The 17,256-nt window shown below is 45.8% G+C and overlaps 1 protein-coding gene across 2 annotated transcripts in view; it reads right to left on the bottom strand.

Moving 5' to 3' along the window:
- Window positions 1-3,237: 3,237 nt before the first annotated feature.
- VWA2 (von Willebrand factor A domain containing 2) overlaps window positions 3,238-17,256 on the bottom strand; it is a 20,548-nt gene continuing 6,529 nt past the window's right edge. Inside the window, exons 5-14 of one of the 2 annotated variants that reach the window (XM_064663394.1) lie at window positions 16,996-17,105; window positions 12,731-12,925; window positions 12,231-12,361; window positions 11,434-11,566; window positions 10,728-10,783; window positions 9,797-9,904; window positions 8,380-8,961; window positions 7,513-8,064; window positions 4,293-4,415; window positions 3,238-3,583 (exon numbers count right to left, since the gene is read on the bottom strand). In XM_064663394.1, coding sequence (XP_064519464.1) covers window positions 3,450-3,583; window positions 4,293-4,415; window positions 7,513-8,064; window positions 8,380-8,961; window positions 9,797-9,904; window positions 10,728-10,783; window positions 11,434-11,566; window positions 12,231-12,361; window positions 12,731-12,925; window positions 16,996-17,105 — 2,124 coding nt within the window. In that variant the 3' untranslated portion in view covers window positions 3,238-3,449. The remainder of the gene's footprint in view (window positions 3,584-4,292; window positions 4,416-7,512; window positions 8,065-8,379; window positions 8,962-9,796; window positions 9,905-10,727; window positions 10,784-11,433; window positions 11,567-12,230; window positions 12,362-12,730; window positions 12,926-16,995; window positions 17,106-17,256) is intronic. The other variant, XM_064663395.1, reaches the window with a different exon arrangement.

The raw sequence follows: 17,256 nt of genomic DNA, 5'->3' as shown, positions 1-17,256 counted from the left end.
GCCAGCACATGACTCGTGATCAGCCAAGGCTCACCCAGCAGTCCTACAGAGTGAGAATAATTCATGGCTCTGTTAGTCACAGCAGCCCAGACATCTAATGATGACCTGGCACAGACAGCATCCTCTGCACTGCCCTGATGCCAGACAGGATTTGTGCTGGCTTTGCAGGGACCCCACCTCCTCAGTGCCCTTGCCAGCCTCAAACATTGACCCAGCCTTAAGGGAATGAGTTCCCATCAGGTGAAGTCTCATTAAATATTTCTGATTGAATCAAAGCTAGTCTGAGAGAATGAATTTAATAAGGAATCATGTCAGAGATCCAAGCCACTTACCTACTTATTCTTAATTAAAATTTGCAAGAGAAAGGGCCTAGAAATTAGCCAAGATCTTAAACTCAAATTTTTAAAAAGAAAATAAAAACAGCTCCAAAAAAGGCTCAGTGGTGTCCTGCTTGCCTGTGGGATCAGCAGGTCTCTCAAAGACCATCCCATATATCTTAATCTGTTATCAGCCTGGCTTATCCCATCTCCTCCAAAGCTCCACCACCTTCTTACCTTGCAAAGTGCTTTGTCTCATACAAAAAGGAGAGCTCGTGGGCGCTGCCACTGCCAGAGCATCCATCTGAGGATCCATCCAAGGCTTCAGTGATCAGTCACATTCAGGAGAAAAGTCACAGTACCTGTAGATCCCTGACACATGGGGATCCCTGGGGCACGCTGGGTACTGAGACCTCAGCCAGATGTTCCCAGAGCCCAAGGGATGGATTTAGAAACCAGCTTTCCTGAGCTGCTCCATGAGTTTCCAATTTTTCGTATCATTTCTGCTTGAGAAACTGATGCACGTGGCTAGATGTATCTCATCTAGCATTAAAATGTTGTCTCCAGCATGAGATTTTGCAGTCTGTGATTCCTGAATCCTACAGAGGTGTTTGTGCATCTGTGCTTAAAACAGCAGGATGGTAGAAACACCGGGTCAGGACCCCAGCGAGCATACTTTGTCCCAAGGAAAGCCCCCACACACCATAAAAATACTTACTAGCTGTGCATTAAAATAAAGAACTCACAAACTAAGATTACATCACAACACATTTACCACTAGGCAAAGTGCTCAGCAGCACTGTACAAACTATCCCACAGGAAATGGCTTTAGGCACTGGTACGAGGGCAGGTAAGCACATCCCAGCTCCAGAGCTGCGTGCTGGACAAGGCAAATGTGCTGCTGTTTGAGAGAGCAGACCGATCCCATAGAGGACAAATGCCTCTGAGAGGAGAGAACTAACGATGCTGTTACACAAACAATGGCAGAGAAACCCCCAGGGAGCTGCAAACCCCCCAGGACAGCAGGGGTGAGAATTGGGGTCCCTCATACCCTCCATACAACACAGGACGTGCAGGGAGGCTGGGGAGACTTTTCAGAGCAGTCTGAATAGCCAGCTCCACAGACCCCTCTGTGCCACAAAACACGAACCACATCTTTGGTGTCAGCTGAGGGTCTGATCTAGCCCATTCTCCCCACGGGAAGAGAAGACTGACAGTTTAACAACAGAGGCAGTGCTGAGCTACAGCCATGCCTAAGTAACATTAATAGATTAGATTCTCTTTGTATCCCAAATGTCAGTCCTTCAACTAAGCCTCTATTCTGCTGTGCCTTAGGACACAGACAACCTACTAAAGTGACAGTGAAAAGAAAGGAAATTCTCCTTTCTCCTAGCCTGGTTTCTCCCACAAGGCATGACAGTGCTGCTCCTGTCTCAGTGCCAGCTTTTATCCCTGAGAGTGCTTTCAGACCATTCTTCTTTTGACAACAAACCTGCAGAGCAATTTGTGTCTCTCTTTGTCCATCTAATGTTACTATTCAAACATGGGGCCAGGACATCTGAGTGAGGGGATTTTTCTTCTGTGAACAACAGACAGTATTCTCATGAGCACTGGCAGCCACAGTTTTTATCTCTGCCTCAGTCTCCTCCAGACCTGCTCCTGCTCTCCTGATGTGACAGACACCATGGGAAAGGCAGCAGGAACACAACACTGGGAACCGTGGGCTCTGGGGGAGCAGTTATGTAGATTTTACAGTTTCATGGGCAAATTGATCTCGAGGTACAGTGAGGCTGATGCTCCAAAGGATGCAGGCCTGTGGCCAAACTGTCTCTGGAGGCATGTGAACCATCACAGCCCACTAGAGACCACTGCAGAGATCACTGCTGTGCTAGGAACAAGATCAGCTTAAAACAATGAGAGAAGGCAGGAATGCAATTCAGCTCATCTGTCCAGGTTCAGGCCAGGACAAGCAGACTTTTCCTCAGCCAGCTGAAAAACGAGAGCAAAGCGACATGGCAAAGCTCTGAGCCATGGAAACAGAACCAAAAAGAAGAGGTGAGACTTGACCTGGGATAGGCAAAAGAGAAGAAATAAGAGAAAGCATGCACCAGCAAAGGAGAGAGCAGAGATGGCCAGCAGGAGAAGGAAAGAAAGGGTGGGTGAGAACTTGGGGGAGAGGTCCAGGCCCCTTCCTCCTCTGGCCTATTCCCAGCATGCTGCAAAGGCACTCGAGAGGCTGCCCTGGTCTGGTCCCTCCAGGTCAGCCTGTGGCTGTCAGATACAAGTGCTGCTGGAAGGGGAGGAGTGGAGTTAAACCTCACAGCAGATAGACCAAGATCCAAGACCAAAAGGATGGTACAAATCATGGCTCCATCCAGAGCCTAAACAGACCAGACCTTTGTTGCAGATGGTTGGGGGATTGCCCTTACTTAGTGTGTTTGCAGCACAGGGGATTTGACCTGGGTCAAATCTAAAAGAAAAGTAGTCAACACACCTACTAAAAACCCAGCAACACACACTGAGTGCCAAAGCGCTGCTTTAGAGTTGCATCAATCATTAAACACTCTTTAAAACCTCTCCTTATCAAAAATATGCAGCTACAAAATGCCCATGAAGATAAACCATACTCAATCCCTCCAAATAAATTCAGAGAAGAAAGCAGCATGGACAATTTTTGAAACAGAATAGAGGCTTGTAATCAGTTCTCCTTTCTCTTGTCTTCCTGCATATAACAAGCCATTCACTCCAGCATGTGGCTGCAAGTGTATAATCTGTGTTATACCCCTTCAGCAGGAGCTCCAGAATTGCTCAAACTTCTACAGATTTTGAAACTAGCACAAAGATCTCTCAAAATCTGTTTAAAAAACCAATCCCATAGCCCTAGGACCTGGATGAGGAAATGTAAAATTCCAGAAATAAATACTTAAACACAAATATTTACTTCAATTATAAAAGAAAGAGAGAACTGGAAACCCCAGTTTGTCCAATGCAGGAACTGGGAATGGCCTCAGCACAGTCCCTGTGCTGCAGCAGCTCCATCACTGCCAAGGACAGTGGTGGCTTGCTGGATTGTGCCTGTGAGTGGCAATAAGTGTTCCTGGAGGGAGAACTGGAGCACTTGGCACATCTGTGTCAGTGTCTCTGATCCAGGTGCCTTTCAGTGTGCCAGAAGGCTCTGGAGAAGTGCTGCAAACCCCTTGGACTCCACTGCACATGGGAGTGCGGAGGAAGAACTGGAGATCTTGGAGAATCACCCCGGAGAACTCCTGTTGCAGAAGAGAAGCACAGATGTGGGATAAGGGCTTTAGGACCAAGGGATAGGGTCACGCTCAGTCCATGACAACCAAATAAGCATTCTCTTGGCCTTAGCTGACAAGTGTTAGAGGTCACAGGCTGGAATTCAGAACCGTTGGGCTCAGGTAAAAAGCAAAATACTGGAGAAGAGGGAAACCCACTTAAATTGAGAACTTCTCCCTGTGGGCACAGGGCCCCCTCTAGGGAGCCAGTGACTCCCAACCTCCTGGCCATTGCTCCACTGCTGAAGAGGAAGAAGGCAATGGGGAGGCTTTTGCACCATGGAGAGCAGTGAAAGCAATAGGGAGGGGGTCATGCTCCAATAGAAATAGCTCCCTCCCATTAAAAGAGAGCCAGATCTTTCTACCTGGGTAGTTTAGGAGACATTGTTTCTTCTAGCAGGGCAGAGGGAAAAGAGGAACAGAACAGAGCAGAAGATTACGAAAATTTTTAGACCTTTTCAGGGTCCCCTCGCAGCCAACTCAGTGAACGTACAAAACAGGACACAGCTTCGTGAGAGAAGCCCTTGTCCCCCTCACTAGCCCAAACCTCTCCACTTTCTGTTTGATGGAGACCACATCAGCACCAAACAGTTCAAGGGAGAGGTGGTGGTGTGGGATCTGTTTGGAGGGGCTGTTCAGAAGGGATGACGTGTTGTGGTTGCTGTCTGCTGATCCTTACTGCTCTCACAGTGGGGTCCTTCCCAGCCATGGCACTCGCAGCGGTAGCTCCCAGGCCCCAGGATGCACACGCCCTGGTTCATGCAGGGGTTGGGTTTGCACAGGTTCACGGGGCTTTTTGCTTCTGCAACAAACACAAGGAGAAGAGCAGGCTCAGGCATATCTAGAGTATTAATAGCTAGGACCCACATCCATCAGGAGTGCAGATAAGCAACTATATATCCCAGCCATCAAAAAATGCCATCTAGGGCTAGTGGGACTGGAAAAACACATTAACGTGGCAGAGGGTGCAAATTCACAACCCTGTCTTGATACAGAGGACTGTGTGCCAAGTGTCAAACTCCTCTGTGTTTAACCTACAGAACAGAAAAGCTTTCCTAGATATCGTAATCTGGAAGAGAATATTCCTAATAAAGCTTAAAAGAGTGACATCATGTTAGGCTGCATATCCCAGAAAAGCAAAATGGAGCATCTTCAGAGCTATGCACTGAACACATGAGCACTTCTAAGCTCCCCACATCCAGACACTGACAATGCAGAGAAAGACACATGCCCTGCTCCAAGAGGTTTATAATCCCAGATGCCACTGGAGTTCAAACCCCACCTTGCCCCAGAGAGGACATAAGTTTCTACCAGAGAAGAACAAGGACAAGAAGTCAGCTGGGAAGCAAGGCTGGCATGAATGGAAAACAACACAAGAAAAATTTCTGGGCTTCTTTTCTAGGAGGTTTGAGAGAAGCCTGCAACCACAGCCCAAGTTATTAGCCCTGTTGTTATGAAGTATGTGACAGCTTTCCCAACCCTCTTAACACAACAGAGCCCAGCTGTCAGCAGGGCTGGCAGTGTTTCATGCTGCCTTGCTGCCAATACATTAGATTAAGTAGCAGCATCCCAGAGGGATTTGCTTCCAGTCTGCTGGCAATACCACCACCATGTTGGTAGCAGTGTGAAATTCCTCTGCTGAACAACTGTGTGGTGTAGAGCTGCTAGCTTTACCCTTTGCTCCAGAGTAGGAAGAGCACAGAGGGAATAGAAAATGGGGAAGAAGGAAAGAATACAACTATTATCCCCCATCTGTCAGGGGGCTTTCTACAGCTTAACACATGTGGTGCTTATTCTCCCTGTACAGATGATGATGATACATGCACATCAAGCCTCAACCCACACCTAACACTGCCAAAATTGTAATTGAAATTCATTTTTTTTTTTGACAGTCCTGAGACATCTCAATCTTTAGGTCTGGTTTATTTTATGTGGAGCCAAGCTGGGTTCAAAAACATTTTTGTCACCATGGGACATCTCAGATGGGGTCCTACCCAACAGTGTAGAACACTTCCATCGGGTGGGTAGAGCCACTGGCAATGAAAGCTAGGTCTCTTGGACACACTACTTATCTTCCAGGTGCTGCTGTTCCCCAGAGAACTTTTCCATGCTGCTTGCTCTACATGTCATGTGTCCACCACATCCCTCCATGGCTGCTCCACAGCATAACCTCACTTATCTGGGGGAATAATGCTATTCCACCAGGACACCTTTTCTCTGAACTCAAGCCTGCCATTAACATAGTATTTGAGAAAATAAGCTTCTTGCACTTCAAGGATTATACCCTTTGATGATCCCAAGAACTTTTATTTCCATTAATTAGGTTTGTATACATTTAATGCTCGGGATCTTTTCTCTTAGACCCTGGGTCCTTTTTTCTGGACACTTCTCAGCTGAGCCTCAGAATAAATACCATATTCCAGGCATCCAGAGGCAGGGTCTGTTTCTCAAATACTTTTATCATGAGTCATAAATTTTTTTAAGTCCTTTCACAGACCATGGTTCTGTTATTGAGTCTTGGACTTGGGAGTAGAAGAATGAATGAAGGGCTTATCTAGTACAAACAGTGATTACCTGCACATAAAATGAAAGCAGTAATTCAGTCTCAGGAAATGATAAAGTTCTTATCCTGACTCATTGAACCTTGCTGTCTGTTCCCCTTCATCTGCGGTGTTTCAGTTAATTTCATGGTACAGCACATTGTTTTTATAATAACATAGCTGAAAGTACCACTGCAACAGAAACCCTTTGAAAAGCTCCAGGTAGAAACCATCTGCAGAGCCTGCCAGGAGATCGGCTCTTCACCCCAAAGAGAGGGTGCTGTATTTCTTTCTAAGCCTGAGGGAGACACAGGTATTCCCAGAGGTGAAAAGGACCTTTGGTTATGCTAAAGCTCAAAACATGCTTCTTCTTCGTTTTGTCTTATGAATATGTTAAAACATAACAAAAGTAAATAACTAGATGTTAAACTTGGGCTATTTTGAATGAGAAACAAAGCATGGCATTTTAACTAGAAACACTTTCACCACCATTAACATGTGAAAATGAAGGTCGCTGTCCTTTCTGAAAAGCTGATTTTCATCAAACACAGGCACTCACACTCAGCATGCAAGTGTTTCAATCTTAGTATTAGAGCCTCTTCTTTTTCCCCAGCTGGGGACTGGCACTCAGGACTCAAAGTTTTGAAGAAAGCACACCTTTTTCTTTTTTCTTTCCCCCACAAACATGAGTTTTTACATGAATATTTGAAAATCCTTCCCTCCCACTTTGAAGATAAGGCTTTGGTCCTGCAAACAAAATTAATCACAAGCTGTCTGAAGGCCTAGTTTAGTAGTCCACAGGCTTCAAAATGGGCAGATCCCGATTTTAAGATTAAATCCTGTGCAACACATATAAACTCTTGAAAGCCTACACCATAACTTCAGTAGTGAGACACTAAGGAGCAAAGGAGTAATGAGGTTGCAGACTCAACACTTTGAAAACATCTGGTCACAAACCCGTTGAGCAAGACACTCAGGGACCATCAGAGAAATATGTGCCATTAAGCCCCCCCGGCAACACTGCAGGTAGTACAATAACTCACAGAAAATTCTACAGATTTAAAACAACATCAGAAAAAGAACAAACTTTTTTTTCTTTCAGGGAAAGCAGAACCTAGATCTAGCAGGGCTAGAAAGAGCCAGTCATATTATGCCCAGTCTCACCCACTGGACCGAATCTTAGTTGCTTACCATTCCTATAGGACTGCTTTGGACAGTCACCACCTCTCTATGTCATAGTTTCCCCATCAACAAAACGCAAAAGACAGTATCAAGCTCATTCGGTAAAGAATCAGAAAACCTACAATAACAGCAGCTGGTGGCACCAACATACAGAGTAAGGACTGGATGTCCTCTTACCTTCACAGATTCTTTCAATGATAAAGCCTTGGTAATACTGCAGGTCTTCATAGGAGGAGATGTGGACCAGGTAGCTGGGAGACCCAGCAACTCTCAATATCATGTCCCTCTGTGCATCCCCAACGACAACCACAAACACCAAGATGCCGCTGTGCCTCAGCTGCTGAGCTGGGGCAGCTGCATCCTCCAGTCCACCCCCGTTTGTGAGCAGCACCACCACCTTGTTGACACCAGGTCTTGCTCCCTTCTGCGCAGTCATCATGTCACCATAAATATGCAGTAAGGCATTGCCAGCAGAGGCTGAGTCCCCAAGGAAAGGCACCTGGTCGATGGCTTGCAGGACAGCAGAATTGCTTGTGTGGGTGGCCAAAGCAAACGCAGTGTGAGCTTTTCTGCCATAGATCACGAGGGCAATTTGGGTGAGATCTCGGTTGATGGTGAAGTGGAAACAGCTGCTCCTGACAAAGTGCCTCAGACGCAGAAAGTTCTCCGGGCCAACTCCAGATGAGGCATCCACAGCAAATGTCAAATCAAGAGACTGTGCCTGGCAGCCTGGGTAAAAGAGTGCAAACGTGGTATCTTTCAGAATATACATGTACTCCTTTCTGACCAAAAAAAAGCAGCGGGAGGAAATTGTGGGCAAAATTCAACGCTGCACTGTGAAGAATGATCTATGTCTCTCTCACACCAGTAGGTAGAGATCCCTCACAAACAATCACTCATGGAAAGTTAGTCCCTGGATCTGTGACTGACACAAACCAAACAAGGACAATTATCATTCTGTCCTTCCCTCTTCCCCAGTGGAGTTCAGAACACCTCGTCATGGCTTAGCAAACTCATCCCACAATGCCCATACCACAGCCTTACCTTCAGCATTGTCCACACTGCAGATTCTTCTCTGCAGCTCTGGAATCCTGTTGAATAGGTCCTGGGGGTCAGAGTAGACAATTGTCTGCTGTGGATTGCCAGTCACCTTGGTCAGCTCTGCTCTCATGAAACTGCTGCCTACACCAATCAAGAAGAGATTTCGGTCCTTCATGTACTGAGGGGCTTCTGCCACTGAATCCTGGGACTTCGAGTCAGTGAGCAAGACAATCACACGTGGGAGATCATCCTGCACATCTGCAAAGACTGGGGTGCTCCTAAAACCGTGCTCTGCAATGTACTGCAGGGCTCTGCCTGTAAGGGTTCTTCCTCCACTGAAATCCAAAGCATCAACGCTCTTCATGAGACTGAGTGTATCCTTGTGTTGGCCCAATTCAATGGGTATCCTGACATCATCATCGTACTGGGCCACCCCCATGTTCATTGGCGAGTCCTGGCCCATTGCTGCCTGGAGGAACCTCTTGAGGAAAGCCTTGTAGCGCAGGAACCCTTCCAGTGTGACCCCCACTGAGCTGTCCAGCAGGAAAAGGAGATCCACGCTGCACTCCAGGCTCAGCTTTGTTGCTGGAAAGGGAGACAGCAATCAGTCATTTACAGGGCAAGAAGACAAGCATGCCAGGCACCTCAGCTGGGGCCTGCTGGGAGCCCTGTTGTGTGGAGAAGGGACATTGTGTCCAGTAATCCAAACCCAGTCATGTTGTGAGCTGCAGGACAAGTGTGCCAAGAGTGAGCTTTATTTTGGTTGGATGCCACATAAGCCTTTAGAGACAGGAAATACCTATCTGGGGTCTGGGGGAATTCATGAACTTTTGGGTGGCAAACTTCAAATCAGAAATGACAACTTCACTCTCTTAGTACAGCGGACAAAACACTGAGTGTACACAATCACACAAAGAAAGGAGAGAGTCCAAGCACCAAACTCTCACCTATAACACCCTGAGACACTTTGAAGTAGGAGTTTTGGTTCTGGGGAAAGTAAGTACAAGGCATTTTCTAATAACAGGACCTTCTTGGCTTCCTTACACTGAACTCCCCAAACCAGGACTTCCTCCTGGGTTCATGTGTGCAGGGAGGGGACCAACAGACACATCAATGTGTCTCTCCCAATTTCTCTGTTATCCTGATCACATGGCACCTCCATTTACACCCAAAGGCAGCCACACCAGGTTGAGACTGTCAGTATTGATGCTCTCCATATCCACGTGGTTTCTGAACAGCAGGACTCAGTCACTGGGCCTGACACAATCGTAATCAGTATGGGAATAAACTTAGCCAGTCTTCTGGAGAAAAGCCCAAAGACTGCAGCCCAATCCCAGTCATCCCCATGGCAGTGCAAAGGGCACCACAAAGGCCCACCACAGCTGAGAAGGAAGGAGGCAGAGCACAAGTTCACACCTACCACAGTGGAAATCTCCTCCATACCCCACCAGGCAGAGGCAGTGGTATCTGTCCAGTCCCTCTGGGACACATGTGCCACCATTCTGGCATGGTTGGGAGTCACAAGGGTCTAAACAGGACCAGGGGAGAGAAAGACAAGGACTCAACAGGGAGCCTGCCCCTTCCCGTCCTCTGCCAGTGTGAGCATCACCATTAATGGAAAAGGGGTCACAGCTCTGCCCCTCTTGCTGTAGAGTTTGAACTAACACAGGGACATGTGTACCCTCACCTCAATGGCAATTTCATTTTGGGATGGCTCTCCAGCAGGCAAGGACAAGAAAGCAAACCAGACTGACCTCACTTTGCTTTGGAACAACACCATTGAAGCTTCATACATATAAATACAGAATTACTAAAGGTCCTGCTGCTCTACCAGATTTACAGCAGCAGTGAATGAGTCGGTCTGGTCTGCTGCTTGAACAGTGTTGTACTGACAAAGAAAATAAAGCTGCTGTCACCTGAATTTGCAAATAGAACTGAAGGACCACAGCTATTTCAACAGCCACAACAAACAAGGCTGGCAATCATCATGGCTCAGGTTCACCGCTAAACTGATGCTGTTCAGGGTAGAGGTCGATGGCTGGAGGCATCACTGCATACTCCCTTAGCTGGAGAGCAGTGGCACCCTGCAAGCACAGACCTTTTCCATAGGCACTTGAGTAGATGAGGATTCACAGGCTTCTCAAGTAGAAGAAATGACAAGAAGACATTTTAATCCAGAAGAGCTCTGGTCATAGATATTCATGAGACAAAAAAACTGGATGAACTATCAACTGCTTGCTAAGGATCACAATCTCTCACTCAGAACAAAATTTTTAGAACTGAAAGCAAAGCCCCATCTTTTTATTCTTTCCTGCTTTGTAAATAAAAATTTTAGAAAAGCAAAGTCCCACCTGGACATACAGTCCGGAAGCATCTGGATGGGTATTTTACCAAGACTCTCTTCCATCTGAAACAGGAAGAATAAGACCCATCAAGAATTCAAAGATTGACAAGGTGTCTTCAAGGTTGACCTTACTGTGTTTTCAATGGAACAAATTTTCCTTTGAAAACACAATTTTTCAAAACAAGTATTTCAAAGAAAACATCCATTCTAAGTAGTGTTTTCTGACAGTGACTGGAACTTCCCCATAGGAAAGTCCTTCCTAAGCTACCCCAGGGTAGTCAAGCAAAGGAAAAGGGTCTTCTCTGAAAAGAAGAAAGCCTGAGTGGACAAAAACAGAACCAGCACCAGCACAGGGAGCTGGACCTAGAAACCCTCTGTAGTACAGTCTAGAGAGATGTAAACAGAAATTTACAGAGATGTAAACTTCAAAAGATCTTAGTTCAACAGTTAGTTCAGAAACTAATCCAAATTCCATTTACAATATATATGGTGATCTTGGGCTAATTTTCTTCTGCTTGTCTCAGTTCCTCCTCTTACCTTTTGCTTCTCAGATCAGCCAATGGTCAGAGCAGAGCCTACTCCTACGACTAGAGACCATGTTTGCATCAGTCTTCATCCCAGTATAGAGTTAAGGTCAGACAAAAGCCTCATTACTGTATCTCTCATGTTCTCTCAGCCCCACTCACTTGTAGAGGTGTGAGTGTCCAGCTCACCTGATGAAGGGGCACAGCGAAGCCTGCACTGCATTGGGCTGCTTTGAGCCTTTCCAACACACATAGTTCCCAGCCAGCTCTTTCACAGTTTCCAGGGTCCTTCGTTCACAAGGGTGGGATTCAACTTTACAGCCTGTGGCAAAGAAAAATGCAAATTAGCATCAATTGCCTGAAAAGAGAACCATTTTCAACTACTTGCCAGCAGCAGACCAAGTAGTACTTCCAAGAGCCTCCATGAGACCCCAGAAAGGAAATTTTCTGTCGACAAGCTCACCAGCCTACTCAACTTTCTGGGGAGCTCACTATTCAGCCTCCTTTGCTTTGCTATAAACCTTGCACTGCTGAGTTCAGGATTCAATTATAGCTTTTCAGCCCCCTTGCTGCCTTTATCATTCATATATTTGATTTTCTTCTACCTCTGGACCGCTCTAGTTTTATCTTTTTACTATCTCCAGCAAGCCCCTGGTGCTTCCCCTCAACACACAGCCAAGTCCATTAGAAAATGTCACACAATTGTATTTATCCCTCTATCCCCCATGACATACACAAGGACTGATATAGTCATTTTCAAAGGTGAGCTGAGAGACAGAAAGATTTAAGGTCCTGCAGCTTAGAAGCATTTGAAGAGGTAGCTGGCAAGCACATCATCCAGTTTGGGCACCAGAAGCAGGTTACCCTGAAGTGCAACACCTGCTAATTCCCCTGTACACTTCCTAATCCTGCCTCATCTTCCTCACTCAGTGACATGGTCCAAGCTCAAAGCATGGGCACGAAGGTAGAGCCAGGAGAGGGGTTACCTGGAGCAGTGGTACTGCAGACAGAGCCAGTCAGGGCACTGTACAGGCCGTTGGCAGCATCATCAGCATCTCCAGCAAAGAGCAGGTGCTGCTCGGGGGGCTCGCTGGCCAGCATGTGCAGCTCCTCCCACCTGCCAGGCAAGGGAGGGTTCAACTGCTTAGTCTCCCCCCAAAGAATTGCATATCAAAGGCCAACCCTTGTGCAACAAATAGAGAGTTGACACAAAACCATGACACTCATCAAATAGTTTTCCAGGTCCTCCTCTGTTTAGTCTCAGGCAGTAGCACAGCTCTCCTGAGTGGAAAACCTTCCCTCACTAACTCTGGTCCTCCTTCTACATCAGCCACTAAAGCAGTGTTTCTTCCACGCCTGTGTTAATCTGCAAATTCCCCTTTTCTTTTCCCAAAACTCATATCTAGCCCAAGACCACCCCTCACTCACTAGGACCTGCCATTTGCCTAGCTGGGACTCCCGTTTCCCACTCTGGAAAGTTCCCTACCTTGGAAACTTGATTCCCACTGCAAAAACTGTGATGTGTCTCTCCTTCACCTGCATTGCAGGCATCACAGTGCTGCCCTGGGACTTCCCATCTGAAATGATGATCAGGATTTCAGGGACACTTGAGTTTCTGCCGCCAGGGAATCCCTTGCGGAGAATGTACTTCAGAGCTCGACCTGTCTCTGTGCTCCCACCTCTAGAAAGCAAGGAGATAAAAATTAGAAAAGCAGAAATCAAAGCTCTTCTGCTACCAAATTTGAAATTTGGTTTTCAAATTTCCCCCCTCTGGTAATGGCAAATGTAGCATATTTCTGCTTGTTGCCACACAACACATCCACAGAGATAGAGGGGCGTTCAAGCTGACCTCTGAAGGGATGAAAACTAAGTGTCATCTTGGACCAAAGACAACAGAGGCAGATTTGAGCACTCATCCCAAGTTCTTCTCCACAAAAACATCTAATCCCTCTTGCCTGGCCCCACAAAAGCTGTTTCTGGTGGTGCAAGGAACCATGTACCTTCATATTTTGGCATATTTTAGTAATTTCCATATTCCCTGGAGAAGGGAATGTTCCTGAGGTATAAGCTGATTAGTTCAATACTCAGCAATCCTCTCAGTAGCAAAGTACTAAATCCACAGCAGGACTCCGGTGCCAAAGGGGGCACATTCCAGCAGTGACATAAATCAGCAGGTAAAATGGGCTGCTGCTAAGCACTAGGAAAGGGGAGACATCAAGCCTTGCAGCTGTGCAATAACTCCCAAGGAAAAGCAATCTTGAATGCAGTATAAGTAGAAAATAAGCTACAGCTTGCCAGAGGACAGCTTCAGTCAAAGATACTTTAGAAATCCTGAGACTCATTTATTTTGATATTATTAAAAAATAAGATTTGCTGACTCCTGGATGCCTCCTTAACCTGAGAGTCTGATTGCCCTGCTGAGTGTGTAGATACTGCAGCTGTCTGTCTGGGAGGTAGTGCTGCACATCGGCACAAGGCCTGGGGAGGGACAAGAGAAGTCCCTCTGGCAGCAGAGTGCACTCAAGAGAAGGGATGCTGACTGCAGGCAGGCAGGGCTATGGCCAGTGTCTGCACAGCAAGGTGCATGGTGATGGCATACTAGATGTGAACTGGCAAGGAGCTCCTCATTGAAGAGGGTGCTAAAAATAAAGGAGAAGGGAATAAAAAAGGGGAGTGCTATACATGCACAGAGATCTAGGAGGGGAAGGACAGGGTATGGTTATTTTCATGGGCTGCACATTTACTCTAGTTGTTAATTCTTATTAGTGAGCTCCATGGACAGGGACTGTCCTCCTCTGCTTTTAGGATTTAACGTTAAATGACTGTTAGAGATGCCTGGTCAAGACTGGACTACATGTTCTATGTCCCATGAAATGTCATCAGAATTATATATAAAACTATGAGCTCTGTCAGGTTGAGGCAGGAATGATTACATTTTGAGCCAAACACTGAAGTTTTATTTAAGTAAAAGCCAGGAGTAACATGATAGAGACCTTGGATAGGAGGTAGGAGGTGGTCTCACCTCTGTCTTGCAGGGTGAGGTTTGGTGGGCCATGCAGGTGGATCCCAAGATGACTGGGTGAAATCATTCCCAGATGCCCCAACTCCCTCCCTACCTCCCACAATAAGAGCCTCAGACTGCCCAGGCACCTCAGGCCCTGCTATGGCCACCTGACACAACCAACTCAAGCCTCACATCAACCACCTTTGTTCCCCACCCAGCCAACACCAAAGGCCTTGCTACAACACAACACGCTGGGTAAAGGCTTTTCGTCCCCTGGAAAAACTGAGGGCAACTTCCACTGCAAGTTCTTCAGCCAGCTTCAATCCCTGCCTACAAGGCATCATCTTTTTGTGGTTGGAGGGCTAAATTTCTGCTTATCTCAAAGGGGTAAGTCCTGCATGGACATGAGTCTCCCTCTTCCTTTTTTGCTAGTTCTCCATCTGTATAACGCAAGCAGTCTGTAACGTGCAATCTTCAACTGGATATTTGATTCCAGCTCACTGGGAATATGGCACAGATCTGGTGATAATACAGCCACTAGATCAAAAAAGAGACATTTCCAGCTGCCCTCTAATTCTGTCCAAGGAGCTGTGCTATAAATCACTTTCTGTGATTGCCCTTTAGGGCTGCTTTTACTGCCATCCAGAGAGAGCCAGGGAAACCAAACCAGAAGTGTCACTCCTTCCTTGGAGGATTCATGTTCTCCTACATCGGCGTTGACACAAACACACCTCATTTGCTTTCTGAATATCCATCCTTTGCTTCAGCATCTGATTCCTGATTTGCTTGTTCTACAAAAGCATTTCATCATGCCCAAATTCATTATTTTTCCATCTATCCTCTGATTTTCATAGAAACTTTTTTCATTCAGTATCTGCCAGGCCTTTTTGCTTTGAGTTTCTTCCTTGAGGTACTACTTCCTCTGCACTCCATCATGTCAAAGCATACTCGGTGACCATGTATTCATAGCATGTTCAAATCTGCCTTTTTCTGACCAGATATCTGTATCTATCAGACATTTCAGTGAGAAGTGATATGCATGAGGGAAGACACATTGTGTGTAGTCAGTGTGATGACTAAATCTTGACAAACTCAGTACACTGTGCCCATATGAGCCCTGAGGATTGGAAAAAGTCAATAAAGAGTCTCTCCACCAAAACACATTAAATTCAATTTCTTATCAATTTGCATTTGGAGGTGTGCTGGGTTTTGACACAGTGGAAGCGTGCTTGAGGCTTTAGTCCAATAAGGATTTTCTGAATCCAAAAGAGGTCTGGACTTTCCCTGCTGCTTTTCTTTACGAACAGCACTAAGTAGGTTTCTCTCCTGTTGACTTATATGAAAGAAATTCATATAAAATTTAGCTTCTGAGATTACCACTGAATATGGCTGAAACTGACCAGTGAATTCCAAAGCTCTTTGGACAGCATTCACAGAGAGAGACCAACAGTCTCTGAATAAATCACAAAAGCTTCACTTCAGTCCAGCGCTGTCTCCTTCCAAGTGCTGTCAGCGTTGTGCCTGGAGCACAGGGCTGAAGTCAGGAAATGCCTCACTGGCCAAAAGGTTCATCAGAAGCACATCAAGGAGCCTCTCAACCAAGATGACAAACACTCTTTTTTTTTTTTTCAGAAGCCAACTGGAATCCATCCATAACTATTTTATCTACTTCAAAATGTCAGCTTTTCATTTAAACTGGATGAAACAGCCAAGCACAAGGTCATTATTTTTGTTTGATCTGTCAGCATCCATCTGTTGTCATGAAGGAATTTCAGTGCCAGACACCAAACACTGCTTCACTTTCTCTGCTCTCACAGACTTTCAAGCAACAGCCAGAGAGGAGGATGTATCTTGTTTTCTGGAAAGTTTTTCCTGTAACAGTACACGAGAGGTTTTCTTGATTGGCTAAACTTATCAAAAGAAATACAGCAAAACCAGCCAATTGATCTTGCTTGAAAAATGCAAAAGTGATCACATTCACTTGCAATATGTACATCATTCTGAGAGCAGAAGACATCCATGAGGACTGCTGATATAACCTTTAATCCTAAAGCAGATCAGCTAAAAAAATAGACACCCACAGGCCATAATCAGTACCTTGTCTATCACCAAAACAAGTTTTATTTTGGGGTGATTGTCAGATCCTTTGTAGATCCAAATGTATGTCTCTGAGATTAAAAGTTTGGATTTTAAGAGGCTCTAAGGACAGTGCTTCCTTGAACTTCTGGCTCCATTTCCTGAGGTCATGGGAAGACATCCAAGTCTTAACGTTCAGAAAGAAAAAAGGTTTCCATCTGAAAACCTGATCCTCTTGAATTCAGCAAGCACTCATGCACAGATATCTACAGACCAGCAATTTGTCACTACCTCTCAGGACATAGGAAATTGTAACCACCAAAAAATGAAGCAGCACATTGTCCTGCCTTTGCTTGGCCACGAGGGAACACCATGCCTGCTTTTCCATGGAGGGTGTAACCCACTGCCTGGCACAAATGGCCAGAAAAATCTGGAATTTACCATGTTATAGTAGGACTCTGAAAACTTTCTCCCCTTTCCCTGCCAAAGACAGACCAGGTTGCATGTTTTTAGCAGGTTGTGGATTATGGACCACAGTGTTCATTCACCTCTCTCCCAGGGGGCACCACATTGTGTTTGGACAGCAAAACAGATGTCTGAATCTCACAAAACTCTCAATCCAGAAATTATTCATAGCCCAGAAAAAGAGAAGAGCTGTAAAATAAGCTGACCTGAACAGAGTCCTCTTGATTCTCTCTTTCACTTCTTGTTTGGTTAAGTAAGAATCCAGTGGGAATTCAAGGTGGGGAGTTGAGCTAAACTGTATCATTCCCACACGGACCTAAAAGAAAGGTTAAAGATTATGAAAGGTGTCTGTGCAAGTTTACTCTCTTGATCAATTTACAAATTTGGGAAGACTAAATTGTATAGAGGCAAACTGCTTTCCCTGTTGAACCACTGGCACTCTAAATGAACTCAAAATAGAGCATAAA

The sequence above is a fragment of the Pseudopipra pipra genome, chromosome 8 (genome assembly GCF_036250125.1).
Source record: "Pseudopipra pipra isolate bDixPip1 chromosome 8, bDixPip1.hap1, whole genome shotgun sequence".
Classification (NCBI taxonomy): Eukaryota; Metazoa; Chordata; class Aves; order Passeriformes; family Pipridae; genus Pseudopipra; species Pseudopipra pipra.
This window is presented reverse-complemented; position numbering and strand designations above follow the sequence as displayed.